Raw genomic sequence first — 14522 nt, forward strand, 5'->3', positions numbered from 1 at the left:
GCTTGACGGAATTTTCATTCTCGCCCATTAAATGAGGCGCAAGTTAAAAGAAGATCATCCATCTTTGATGAAAGAGGTACATCTCGTCTTTGAACATAAATAATTTTGGGAGATGACGCTTTGTTCTTTTCCTTGCAGATGACGAATTGGGGGCACTACAGATTCTAGTAGTGACATGACTGAGACAAAATCTCGATCCGAGCCAAAATGGTTGTGCAATTTGAATTTACTTTGATGTTGCATAGTATCCTATTCATGCACGTTGTTTTGTGCGGGGGCAAAAGCAAGATTTCATCAAATCAAAGATCGGATTTTCATCCTTGATTGATCAATTTGTATGTTTGTTCCCTTTTGATAGGGGCAATCCAAGGACACCCATTGCTAAGACAGTCCCTTCGTGGGACATTTCATTAAATGAATGCTTGCAATCATGTTTTCATACTTATGAGAGAATTTTTTAGTATGGTAAACTGTTTGAAGCCACAAACGCTTTTTATGCTTAAAGTTGCTGAACTCTTTTGAAAAGAAAATTTTCATATTGATTTAGCTCACCAATTTCATGTGGAGATTTGTCAAGATAGACAATTTAATGGAGTGACATCACTGCTTAAGAATGCTGAATGAGACGTGTCGTATGATGAAAGGCAAGTCTTATCCTATACACAAACCCCTACTTATACACTTGTGAGATGAGTGTAGGAAGTTCCATATCTATAAGGTAAAAGAGTTCTCTCGCAAAATGTACGATGACCGAAATGATGAGGGCAGTTCATTTCTCTATCCCAAACACTACGGGTGATACATTGCTTAACCCCTTTTGAGCCCCATACACTTGTGGAGATTCTTTTCAAATTACCCTGTCAAGAGCCACCCCACATCGGGGCAAATTGGAGGTAAGATGGTACCATAAGGTGAAGAAAATGGATTGAAATTTTCTTGCTCTCACTTGCATCAATCTTCTTGTCATGCTATTACATTGAATTCATGTGGTAATTTAAGTGCCTTAGAATGATGAAGAGCAGTTCTTTCTCTATCGTACACACTTTTATCCATTGCATAGCCCATTTGAGCCTATGAATTCATTTCACATTAAACCTAGTTGGTGATCATCCTCACACCGGGGCAAGGCAAAAGGCGGATGAAGACCCTTGAAAGTTCGAGTGTCATTATTTTACGCATGCATAGAAATCAAAATAGAACTAAGGGGCATGAAAAAGCAGTGTGCCGGGTAAAAGCAAGGCCAATGCCCATGAAAAAAAAAAGGTGAAAAAAAAAAAAAAAGAAGAATAAGAACTTGGGGCATGAAAAGCGGTGTGCCGGTAAAAGCAAGGCCAATGCCCATAGATGAAAAAAGAGAGTCAAGATAAGGTGACTGTCAATTGCAAGAATTGAATCGATGAAGCAATACTCAAAGAACTCAAAAGTTGAGTTTTTACAATCAATGGGGCATTTCATGAAGACAATCCCCAATACTGAAAAAGAAAACTGGTGGCAATGCCAAGATGATCACCAACTCTCACCATTCACACACATTTTGAGCCTAATGATCCTTTCATTTCTCAACCCATGAACCCAGCCTACGTTACGTCCCTCACAAAGTCTCTTCAGATTATGGCACTTAAATTAACGTAGGAGTTCATATGTTTATAAGCATCGCTCGAAGAAGTGCGAGCAAGATTATTTCTTTCTCATTTTGCGGGGTTCTTGACTTGTAAACCCGGAGATAATTATAGAATTGTTCTTTTAATTGCCTTGACTCGAAGAGTCCCTTTGTTAAGCCATTGACCAAGCCCACATTATGGTCCCTATTAAAGACCTCTCAGATTGGTAAGATTGTACCGCTTGCGAGAATACTTGGATCCTTGTTGATATGATGATGAGATTGGGTGATTCTCACAAAATAGCTATTCTAAACGAGAGTGAGTGAAAGTCCTTTTTAACTAAAAGTCTCTCATTTAGCATTTTTAAGAAATCCATGTCGTTGTCTTGAACGACAATTCTCTCCAGTGGAAATTTGGGTGATGCAAAGGTCATTATGCATGAACCCCGATTGAGTTGATAAAAATCTCACTGAATTTTGAAATGTGCATTCTAGAGTAGCTTAGATTCTCTATCTCTTTGATGAATGCATATCAGTTTTTGCTCTAAACTATGTCTGACAGGTAATTCAAGTTCCTTTCAGAATGTTTCATGATATTAGAAGCCTCCACCATCTCTAAATTTCAAAAGTCATATCCCTAGGAATCAGAGATATCACCAGGTAAGTATATCTCTATCCATACCTTGAATATTTGTCATTGCACAGGTATTCCCTTTTAAGCATACCGACACTCAATTGAGTTGTCCCCCCAAAGATTTTTCCTCCAGATTCAATCGATTAAGGCGAGAAGAATGGTTCGGGTCTGGTTAGATGATTTCGTCGCAAGGTTGGGCGACCGAAGAATGGTTCGGGTCCTAGCCAAGCAAAACCTCGGTCTAGGCGGCCGTAGAATGGTAATGGGTCCTAGACAACATTTATTGCTCTAACAGCGACCGTAGAATGGTACGGGTCTGGAAAAGCAATTTCTTCATTCAGCAGTAGAATGGTACGGGTCTGGAAAAATAATTTTCTTCGTTGAGGCGACCAGTAGAATGGTACGGGTCCTTGACAACACATATTCCTTATTCAGCGACCGTAGAATGGTACGGGTCCTGGAAAATGAATCCCGTTTAGGCGACCGTAGAATGGTACGGGTCCTAGACAAAACCTTTCGCTGTACTAGGCGACCGTAGAATGGTACGGGTCGGGAAAGCAGTTCCTTACAAAACATTTCTGCCCAGCATTGGGCGACCGTAGAATGGTACGGGTCTGGGAAAGCAGTTCCTTACAAAACATTTCTGCCATACTTGGGCGACCGTAGAATGGTACGGGTCCCGGGAAAGCGGTTCCTTCACAAAGTCATGTTACTATTCTAGGCGACCGTAGAATGGTGCAGGTCCTGGACATGTAACACCCACTACCTTGAATTACTCTACCATCCTTAAAGGTAAGTTATTCCGGTAGGTTCATCTATCATTTGCATTAGCATTTACATGCATCATATAAATTGCATTAAAAAATGGAATTCATGTTCCAACAAAAAATCATTCATTGCATATGCATGACCAAAATTTAGGTCTCAATTTGTCTTTGAAGGTAACCTCTACGAGCTCACCTTCAAAGAGGGGCAGCTGTTGACACCTAAATTTTGGCGATCCGGTCATTTATTTATTGCATAGAAAATTAAGGATTAATTTTATCCTTGAAAAATATTAATTGCATAACATATAATTTTAGGTGCATTCATTTTTTATTGCAGTCACATTGGGTCGACGATGGTGGATGGACTCGAACGAACGGTTTTAAGCTTGATAGATATGAAGGCATTTCTTTATTTTAAACAAGAAATGGATATCTTCGTCAAATATTTGGAGGAAAATTCACAATCGGAACAAGACCAAAAGAAATATCGTGTCAATATTCATTCAAGAGCATAAAAGGAAAATTTGACCAATGAAAATGAATAAAAAGAAAGGATGATATGGTAGTCGACGTTTTATATATTCATGTAATGTATCAAGCGTACACGGCGTGGTATATTCTTCGTTCGAAAACTTGAAAGTCGCAGATTTTGAGCGCACCCGAGAGGGGAAAGAAAAACAAAAGTGAAGATTTTATAATATTTTATCACATTTTCTTTCCTTGGTGGGGGGCTTCGTGCATGCATATAAAAGGAGGCCACACATATTGAAAATGGAGGGCAGCCACAATTGAGAGCATTGAAGAGAGAGCATCACGCCCCCTTGAAGAAATCGTGGTGGCCGGCAAATTGATAATTTCAGAGAGAACACACGAGAGAAGAGAGAGATCTTGGAGAGGAGAGCCTCGGTCAAGTCCTCTATACCGGTGCCGGTCGACACTTGCAATTCTCGATCCCGCCGCTTGCACAACCGCAAGAGAGCAGCCGCGACATCGACGCATCCATGGCCACATTGAAGGGGGCTCGCTTCTTTCGATACCAGATACTCTACACGCTAAAAGAATAAACGTAGCACCGAGCGTGAGTCAAGACGCCACCGTGAAGCTGCCACTTTTTCCCAGCGACGGTGCTCTGTTCCTGCCTTGCACGGAGCGACACCCACGAGTTGCTTCCGCACCGATCTACATCACTCCTTCTAGCCGCAATCACCATAACGAATTGCTGCCCGGTGCCCTCCATCATGATGACATAAAGCACCATCGAGACTTACAGCGTCCTCACCGAACCAAGTTAGATAAATATTCTGTTTTGCAGGTTTTTGAGCGAGAACCAGGAGATATGGAGAACTGGGAACAAAGGACATACTCGTTCAACTGGAAAGGTTGAGTCCACGCGGTCAAACCATCCACCCACCATAGCATTAAACACAGACTCAAGTCCTGCAAGTGATGATCTACGACCAAAGCATTCAGCAGCACGTTTCCACCAAACTTGCAAATCTGTCTTCACATCCAACAGATTGGGCGAAGCAGCTAGGACCAAGTCCGGCTCAACCCGATACACACCTCGACGTCAACCGCTTTGATGATTCTCTGAACAACTCAAGCGACACCAAATTCTTCAATGGGCACAAGAGGGCGTTCCCAATACAAAAGAGGCGGTGAAGTTTGTCCTGTTTTGCCCAAGCTTTTTTAAAAAGGCGAAGCTTGATAGCAAAGTGAAAAGAAGCTGAAGTTCTCAAACAGAATACCAAATACTCGGTCTTATGGAACGCGTCCGACGATTACCGAGCAACCATGCATGCCACTGATCGCCGGTCTTCCTCACCATGATTTCTGTGACTCATCATCCATCTGAATTCGGAAACGTCATCCGTGTGACATCGTGAATTAGGTAAGACTCTCCATCAATTTGATTTTCATATATGTCGCTACCTAATTCGTAATATCGCAATATTTCTTTGAATGTTTGATCGATATTGCCCTATCTAAGAGATCTCTTGATCTCTCGAATTAGGAAATTTTCCTAATTTCACAACGTGCATACGATTGATGGTCCGATTTCACGCTCGAAATACGACTCGCAATCGCACGGAAAAATCGCCAATCCGATCTCATGCTCGAGATACGATTCGCGACTTCATTTGAAATTGGCCAATCCGATCTCATGCGCGAGATACGATACGTCAATTTATTTCCCAAAATTAAATGGACATGGATGATATCTTGCTTGATTTGGCGCCGTGCTGTTTTTGATGCCTTTATTTGTTCGCTCCCGTAAAAGGAAAAAAAAAAAAACATTTGAGTTAGATTAGGTTCATGTTAGAATTACTTATTTTAGGATGTTTATTTATTTCGACTTCCTTAAATAAAAATCCAAAAAGATGCATTCATTTAAGATGTTAGTTTTATATTAGGATAGATTGCATGCTTATTAAGAAAATTAAAAAAATCATGTGCACGTCATATAGCGTTAGGGTCACGAAATGCACGTCATTTAGTGATTGTTGCTAGGTTCATTTAATTAGAAATTGCCCGTCATTAGAATTAAGTCATTAGGTTAATTTAGATTGCACATTTAATCATTGCATTTCTTTAGAAATTATTTTACTCATGTCATACAACTTAGGTCATATTGCCATGTCATATCATCTTAGATTAGTAGCATGCATTGCATGATTATCATTAAATAAGTGAAAACAAAAAGAGAAATTGTGTGTTAATTAGAAATCATATTTAGGATTGTTGATGTGAATTCTAAACTAATAACACAAATGCTTTCGTTGCTACGAGGTAAGTCCTGCAATTTATTCATTGCTTCCTTGGATGTTAAATTGGTGGTTTGCGCACCCGCATGATCGCCTCACATGTTAGGGAAATAATTTTAAAATCAATTCAAGCTGCCTGCCAAACATTTTTTGAAATAAAAAAGAAAAGGTACCGAAAGGGCGTTAGAGAAATCTAGCGTAACCAAGTCCCCGAACTCATAAATCTCTGGTTCGTAGGAGTAAAGTAAATCTCCCGTTACTTTGCTTGGGTTTCTAATCGACCCACCAAAAATAGATTAGTGGCGACTCCTAGATATTAATCATTTGCATGTTTAAAAATTTAGACTAAGTCGCGAATTGGTATGGGCTTGGGAGAGCCCGAGTTAAGTCTAGGCTTAACAATCCATTAGCCAAACCCTAGGTGGTTCACCCCCCGAAAAATTGGTCGCGACATCTTGTTACTACACGCCTTTGATTTAATTAGTTTGGGGTCAAAGAAAAACTACCGATAATGTTGACTACTTTGCATTAGTTTTTTGCTTCCTATGTTGCATTCTCATCTTTGTTCCTTGCTACTACTGGCAGGAAAAAGGAGCTGTACGCGCTCTCAGTTTTGGTATTAGTCATAACTTAACATCTAAAGAAATAGCATATTTGCCAAAACTGAGTTTCCTTGGAGGGCAAGGATTTAATTTCGTAGGCGACTTCAAAAATGTCCGTCCTAATTTGAGATGGCTTTCTTGGCATAATTGCCCGCGGGATTTTTCAGCTATGAATCTTTACCTAGAGAAATTGGTTGTGCTCGATCTTTCGAGGAGTGACATCACCTATGACTGGGGTGGATGGAGGCAAATCAAGGTACCAACACACCTAACTCATGTTCGCTCCAAATTGTATCAATTGATCTTCATTGTCTCAATACTTTTTGCCAGCATGTAATATGCCTTGTTTTTCCACTGCAGATGGTTCAAAAGTTGAAAGTTCTAAATTTGATGGACTGCTATCGTTTAACCAAAACACCCGATTTTTCAGAGTTTGGCAATTTGGAGAAATTGATTCTAAAAGGGTGTGAGAATATCTTGCAGCTTTCAGAATCTATCGGAGAGCTAGAATCATTGGTGGAGTTGGATTTAAACTCCTCGGGGATCTCCGTTCTCCCTTATTCTATTGGAAAGTTAAAGAATCTCAATCATTTGTTTTTATCTCATTGCAAGAATATGCTGCAGCTTCCGGAATCTATTGGAGAGCTAAAATCATTAGTGGAGTTGAATTTAAACTATTCGAGAATTTCCGTTCTCCCTTATTCCATTGGAAAGTTAAAGAATCTCAACTTTGTTTGTTTTTATCTTATTGCAAGAATGTGCTGCAGCTTCCGAGAATCTATTGGGGAGCTAAAATCATTGGTGGAGTTGGATTTAAAATTCTCAGAGATTTCCGTTCTCCCTTATTCCATTGGAAAGTTAAAGAATCTCAACTGTTTGCTTTTATCTAATTGCAAGAATATGCTGCAGCTTCCAGAATCTATCGGAGAGCTGGAATTATTGGTGAAGTTGATTTAAATTCCTCGGAGATCTCCGTTCTCCCTTATTCCATTGGAAAGTTAAAGAATCTCAACTATTTACTTTTATCTTATTGCAAGAATATGCTGCAGCTTCCGGAATCTATTGGAGAGCTAAAATCATTAGTGGAGTTGAATTTAAACTATTCGAGAATTTCCGTTCTCCCTTATTCCATTGGAAAGTTAAAGAATCTCAACTGTTTGTTTTTATCTTATTGCAAGAATATGCTGCAGCTTCCAGAATCTATTGGGGAGCTAGAATCATTGGTGGAGTTGGATTTAAAATTCTCAGCGATTTCCATTCTCCCTTATTCCATTGGAAAGTTAAAGAATCTCAACCGTTTGTTTTTAACTTATTGCGAGAATATGCTGCAACTTCCGGAATCTATCGGGGAGCTAGAATCATTAATAAATTTGGATTTACATTTCTCGGGGATCTCTGTTCTCCCGTATTCTATTGGAAAGTTAAAGAATCTTAACTTTTTAATTTTATCTAGCTGCAAGAACATGCTGCAGCTTCCGGAATCTATCGGAGAGTTAGAATCATTGGTGAAGTTGGATTTAAATTATTCGGGGATCTCCGTTCTCCCTTATTCCATTGGAAAGTTAAAGAGTCTCAACAATTTACTTTTATCTTATTGCAAGAATATGTTGCAGCTTCCGGAATCTATCGGGGAGCTAAAATCATTAGTGAAATTGGATTTAACATCCTCAATGATCTCCTTTCTCCCTAATTCCATTGGAAGGTTAAAGAATTTAGAGTATTTACATTTATTTGAATGCGATAAAAATTATGAACTTCCAGATACTATCGGGAAATAGAATCATTGATCACATTGGATTTAAACCCCTCAGGGATCTTTGTTCTCCCTCATTCCATTGGAAGCTTAAAGAATCTTAAGTATTTGCTATTATCTAAATGTAAGAATTTACATGAGCTTCCGGACTCTATCGGGGAACTACAATCATTGTTCGAGTTGGATTTAAATCTCTTGAGGATATCCACTCTCCCTGATTCCATTGGAAGATTAGAGAATCTCAAGCATTTGTGTTTACGTGAATGCAAAAATTTACATAAGCTTCCGGACTCTATTGGAGAACTAAAATCATTGGTCAAGTTGGACTTAAAACTCTCGGGAATTGACATCCTCCCTAATTCCATTGGAATGTTAACAAATGTCACGCACTTGTCTTTTTTTGGATGTGAGAATCTACTTAACCTTCCAGACTCTATCGGGAAATTGGAAGTATTGGTCAAGTTGGATTTAAAACTCTCGGGGATCTCCATTCTCCTTATTCCATTGGAAGGTTAAAGAATCTCAAGCATTTGCTATTATCGAATGCAAAAATTTACATGAGCTACCGGATTCTATTTGGGAACTAAAATCGTTGGTCGAGTTGGATTTGAAACTCTCAAAAATTTATATTTCCCCTTATTCCATTGGATGGTTAATGAACTTCACGCATTTGTCTTTTTTTGGATCTGAGAATTTACTCGAGCTTCCAAACTCTATTGAGAAACTAGAAGGATTGGATGAGTTGGATTTAAAACTCTCAAGGATTTCCGTTCTCCCCGATTCCATTGAAAGGTTAAAGAATCTTAAACATTTACTTATATTTGAATTCTCACATGAGCTTTCGAATTTTATTAGAGATCCAGAATCATTGGGAAAGTTGGATTTAAAATTCTCTGGGTCCGTTTTCCCTGATTCCATTGAAAGATTAACAAATTTGACACATTTTTCCTTTGGAATAGGCGATAGTATACTTGAGCTTGTGCGCACTACTTGGGAACCAAAGTCATTGGTCAAGTTGAATTTAAAAATCTTGGAGATCTCTATTCTCCTTGATTCCATTGAAAAGTTCACGAATTTAACGCATTTGTCTTTTTCAAAATGCATGTATCTACATGAGCTTCCGAACTCTATTGAAAAAATGGAGTTTTTGGTCGAGTTGGATTTAAGATTCTCTAAGATCTCCTTTCTTCCCGATTTTATTGGAAATCTGAAGAGACTAAAAGTCTTAAAGGTGGCATACACAAAGATACACACGATACCTTGTTCTCTTGGAGGAGTGGAGTCGCTTGAAGAGCTCGATGCCTCATTTTGTCTGCATCTCAAGGATGAAATCCCATGGGAATTGTGGAGCCTGACTCATTTGAGGATCCTGGATTTAGATGGGAGCCCAATCTCTACAGTGCCGAGAAAGATCAGTGGTTTCTCTAGTCTCCAGACGCTTAAAATTGCAAGCCATCGACTTTCCCCCTTGCCAGAGCTTCCCTCAAGTTTGAAATGTCTTGTTGTTGTAGCTGCTCAATTCCCTATTCTTCCCAACCTCTCAAGTCTAGTTCATTTACATCATCTCGAAGTGCGTAAAGAACAACATATGACACTTTGGATCCCACACAAGGTTACCTCACCTTGGAAGGACGTGTTGTCCATCAATCAGCTTCCACTTAGCTTATCAACCTTGAAAATTCACTCTATCCCGCAATTGCCATACATTTCTGACTTGCAAAATTTGTTGGTTCTCTCTATTAGCAAATGTTTGATGCCATGCTTGCCTGATCTATCGCACTTGAAGAGGCTACAAGAGTTACAGCTCGATGACTTCCCTGAACTGGTGGAGATTCCAGGTTTGGGGGAATTGGAGTCACTGAAGTTTCTGTACATTATCATGTGTGATGTGATCAAACAATTGCCTAACCTATCGAAGTTGAAAAATTTATTGCGTCTCAAGCTAATACATTGCGTAAAGTTGAGAGCCGTTGAAGGCTTGAAAGAGTTGAATTTTTTGGAGTATGCAGAGATTAGATATTGCAAGTCTTTGGAAAGGTTGCCTGATGTGCCGACATCCACCAAATTGGAGACAGATCAGGCGCCGCTAGAACCTGCTGAACACACCATGCAGCCAGCGAAGCGATTGCGACTTTCAGTGGACTAGTAGGACAGGTGGGCAATTATAGCCTCGTTGAACTTCTCAAGTTCGTTTTTATTATAATGAGGGAAACAGAAGTTTTCATAAGGGCTTCTATTTGCTAACCTGTAGAGTTGGCGGCGAGTATTCAGAGTTTTAAGGCCTTGCACGTGGAATAGAAAACAAATTTGCGGCCTTGCATGTGGAATAAAGCCAAATTTACAACTCACAGTATAACCGACGTAAGGTAATCCAGGTGTCTTCATCTCACTTCTTGCACCATCTATTATATTTCTTGATAGGTGTTAGAACGATGTTTTCAATTTTCAAATTGAATTCTCATGAAGCATTAAGTGTTTTGCTCTATTCATTTCAATCATCTCTAAAGTATGAATTTATTATGTTTGAGTGGGCTTAACAAAAAAAAATTACCTATATCTATTATGTCGGCTGCATTAGCCACGATGGCATGTCCTAGTGTTTGTGATTTTGCCAATCAATGACTAAAATTATTTTCAATTCTGTCACACCTTTGATGAAACAATAAATGGGGCTATTGTTATTACCTAATCTGCTTATTGAAATGTTGCCCACGTGATCCTACACAGCCAATGAATTGTATCACACATGAAGGACTATGTTTTGCATTTGGCGTTCAAAACAGCACATACGGACGATTTACATTGAAGTAATAATTTAGCCACCTTGACTCTTGATTGCACAAATTTGACAAGTTTTAAAATTTGATTGTATTATCTAGAATTTTAAAAAGCAATTATATTAATAAGTTTTAGAACTTCAAATACACCCATCTCAAAATAAAAATTAAGAGTTGAGTCTTTTTTCTCCGCATCCCCAATCCCCCTCCCCCCCAAAAAAAAAGAATTAAAGGGTCTGACCACCATTTGTATGGAGGGAGTGTAACGATTTTTGCCATTTTTGGTTCTTCAATTTTTCACTTGTAATGATAATATCTTTTCTTTTGTAGTGGTGGATATGATTATAATAATCAACGTCAGGTGTCTTTCAAAGTTGTGCTCTTGGAGGGATTTGGCGGCCTCTGGCAGTTTTGATCAAGATCAACCCGCCCGTCTCTGTTCTTCATCTGTATGATGCCGAGAACACTGCGGATATTAGCCCCCATGGATACCGGGGCCGTGGTGAGTTTCCCTTCCCATCTCTAATTCGCCTGCTGTTTGCTGAATCTAGGATGAATGGAATTGCTAGGGCTCTATATGAAGATGAAATTCATGTTGTTGATTGCTTTCTTGGGGATATTGTTTGGATTACCTATTCAGATGAGTGAGCTCGATATCATCCTTGAATATATGGATTGTCTCATGCATCAGACTTTGTGGCTTCTATTATCAGGTCCGTGGATTTCTGGGACAGCAACAAGTGGAGGAATTGTCAACATAAATGCCGGAATGGTAAGAACCCTTTGTGATGGAATTACCGAACGTTGGCCGAAAGCTATTGTCAACATGATTAGCAACCCTGTTAACTCCACAGCTTCCGTTGCAGCCAAAGTTTTCAAGAGAGCTTGCCCTTATGATCCAAAGAAACTTTGGGTGCGACCATGCTCGACTTAACTAATTTGTGGTACGTATCCCTCCTGGTTCTACTGCTGGTACTATCAAGAAGAATCGAATATGTTTACAGAGTACAGAGTGTCAGGTTGTCAGCTTTGTATAAGCCTACAAAGATAGAAGCGTGTTTCTCCTTGTTTATTGCCCTCTTTTGTCTCAAACGTCATGTCTTGCGTACCTGCAATTGATAACTTGCTCCAAGGGCATTTAATCTTTTCCCAGCTTTCGAAAAGATATCTGTGGACTTGGTATTTTATTAAATAGGCTAATGCCTCATGTACTGGATCATGTGGGAGGTGAGAAGTGAAGTTTATAAAATTGGGCTATTTCCAAGTCTAGCAGCAGAGTCCAGAAGCCCCATTTATTCGACTGTTTGGGGTGAAATATTAATGTAACTGCTGTTATGTGCTAGTGAGTGTTATTGGTTCTCTTCTCATGATCAGAAGGTTGTTTATGATCAGAGAAACTTGATACTAACGCTCAGGCAGCAAAACCTGTACAAGATAGCAGTTTCGAGACAATGTCATGAAAGCCAACAACTTCTTTCCTTCCCCCTTCTTTCCTTCCCGCCAATATCTTGTAGGCGTTCGCTGATATATCTCATCAGATTTCTGATCTATTATGTTCCATGAAGGGAGAAGTACTAGGTCTTGATCCTAGAGAAGTTGATGTTCCAGTTGTTCGGGGTCACGCAGGGGTGACAATATTACCTCTTTTATCTCAGGTTTGTGATGTATTCTTCCTAATAAGAACTTCTATTATGTTCAACAGCGAGCCTATTAGAAATTGCACTTTCTGTAGAATGCTAAATGTCAGTTGGCATTTTCAAAATCTGTAGAGGTCAATTTTCGCAGTGTTGATGTTATATCACATTCCGTTAGTCTCTTCAGTTTTGGGTTTCGGGTCATATAATAGTGCTTTTGCTATTCTAGTGATGTTCATTTTGCTTAGGGCTTGTGACAAGCTCCGGAATACCAAGGCTCCCTGAGGAATACACTGTTACCAGCAAGCATTTTTGTTTCCCAGACATTCGAATGCATGCTTAATCATGTTAGAGTCTGTAATCTTTAAATTCATGAGCCATTTTGAAGATGTACCCTGCTGAGAAGTTTCTTTATGAGAAGGATAAGATTTTCACAAGAATCACTTCTTAGGTCCATGTAGGCATATATCCTGCAACGAACATTAGAGAGCTTGTTATCATCTCTACATTTGATTTACCAATGCTGCCTTGGCAACCTATGCACAAGGTGATGATTGCTTTGTCTTGGGCTATAGGCAGAAGCAAGCAATTATGGAGGATATCTTAGTTTCTGATTATTTTGTCTGGTCCTTATAAAGGAAAACAACGGAAATTATCAGAAAGTATGTAAAACAAAGCAGCATGCATCTCTTGTTGTTACGGCTAGGAGGATCACTTGAATTTTGATGATAAGTGGAGAAGTTTAAATCAAATGAGAATTGTTGAATATATCAAGTTCTCCTGAAGTGATTTTGAGGTCAACTCGAAACTGGATTTTTGCATCTATTTCCACAATGAAACGATGACATCACGTCTTAGTCTTCATTTGTCTGCTTCCTTTGTTATGTCATGAAGCCAACTGAATCGTGTACTCTGTGTTTGATGACTTTAGGCTAAAAGCTGGAGCTGGCTTGGCAATTCTCTCAATGGCGAGTCCTTCTTCGGCCTTGTGAGTTGTGATCCAATCTCTTTCATGAACGGGAAAGTTGATGGCTCTTTCATATGTGGACTCATTTCACATGGTCACATAATGTGAAAATGAAATATGTAGGCACATGCTGCTATGAAGTTCGCCGATGCGTGCCTGCGTAGGTTGAGGGGCTACGCTCGCATTGTTCAGTGTGCATTTGTTGCTTCTCAGGTTTGGTGCCTTAAATTAAACTAGTCAAGATCCAATCCTCTTACTTCTCTTGAATTCAAAGTAAAATGACCAATGATTTTCTCTATTGTTGCCCCTTTTTTTTTTCAGGTGACTGATCTTCTGTTCTTTTCATCCAAAGTGCGCCTCAATCGTACTTGGGCGGAGGAGCTTCTTCCTCTTGACCCACTGAATGAGTACGAAAGGTCTGGAATTTTAATTAATCTTGAGATTTTTAGGTCTGCTCAGATGACAACAAAGGAAGATGGAAGTTCTTTTAATTTCGGCCTTTGTTTGTTAACCTGTGGAGCTGGCTTGGAAAGGGCAAAGAAAGAGTTAGCGGCAACGAAAATAGGTTCTGGTTAGTCGGTACTCAATATGGGTTCTTGGGAATAAGTGGTCGGACCTAAGCAGATATCAAAGTTTATTCTGCATAGCTGACGTAGACCAAACACCGGGGTTTTTCTTTTCTTGCATGTAACTGCCTCAATGGTAATTTGCGTAACAACAAGGGGGACGGATGTTTGCATGTCGTCGTTTTATGTCCATCTTTCTAGTTTCGCGTTTACATTGCCGACTTTCCTATGCACCTGTAGTGTCGCCTCCAAGGAGCACTGTCAGTTCAGTAATGCAATACCGCAATAAGCAAATGATGGACAGAGGGTCCAGAATGAGCTGAAGCTCAGTCATTGCCACCAGGTTTGAAGTTTTAAGAGATTCAAGCGCGGCTTTTTAGGGCTTTGTCCAGAAGATTTAAGAGAATGAGCGAGAGAGCCATTATAGAATCTCTTCTTGGGTAAGTTGGCAGAAAGT

The 14522-nt window shown here is 39.6% G+C and overlaps 1 protein-coding gene and 1 pseudogene across 1 annotated transcript; both read left to right on the forward strand.

Moving 5' to 3' along the window:
• The window catches only part of LOC104414065, a 118302-nt pseudogene extending 104116 nt beyond the window's left edge, over positions 1–14186 (forward strand).
• Positions 8874–10656, forward strand: LOC108953834 (plant intracellular Ras-group-related LRR protein 5-like). The gene is made up of 2 exons (XM_018860670.2): positions 8874–10275; positions 10373–10656. The coding sequence occupies exon 1, from the start codon at positions 9224–9226 to the stop codon at positions 10265–10267; it is 1044 nt and encodes a 347-aa protein (XP_018716215.2). The 5' UTR covers positions 8874–9223; the 3' UTR covers positions 10268–10275; positions 10373–10656.
• Positions 14187–14522: the final 336 nt, after the last annotated feature.

This window comes from Eucalyptus grandis, chromosome 8, assembly GCF_016545825.1.
Source record: "Eucalyptus grandis isolate ANBG69807.140 chromosome 8, ASM1654582v1, whole genome shotgun sequence".
NCBI classification, from domain to species: Eukaryota; Viridiplantae; Streptophyta; class Magnoliopsida; order Myrtales; family Myrtaceae; genus Eucalyptus; species Eucalyptus grandis.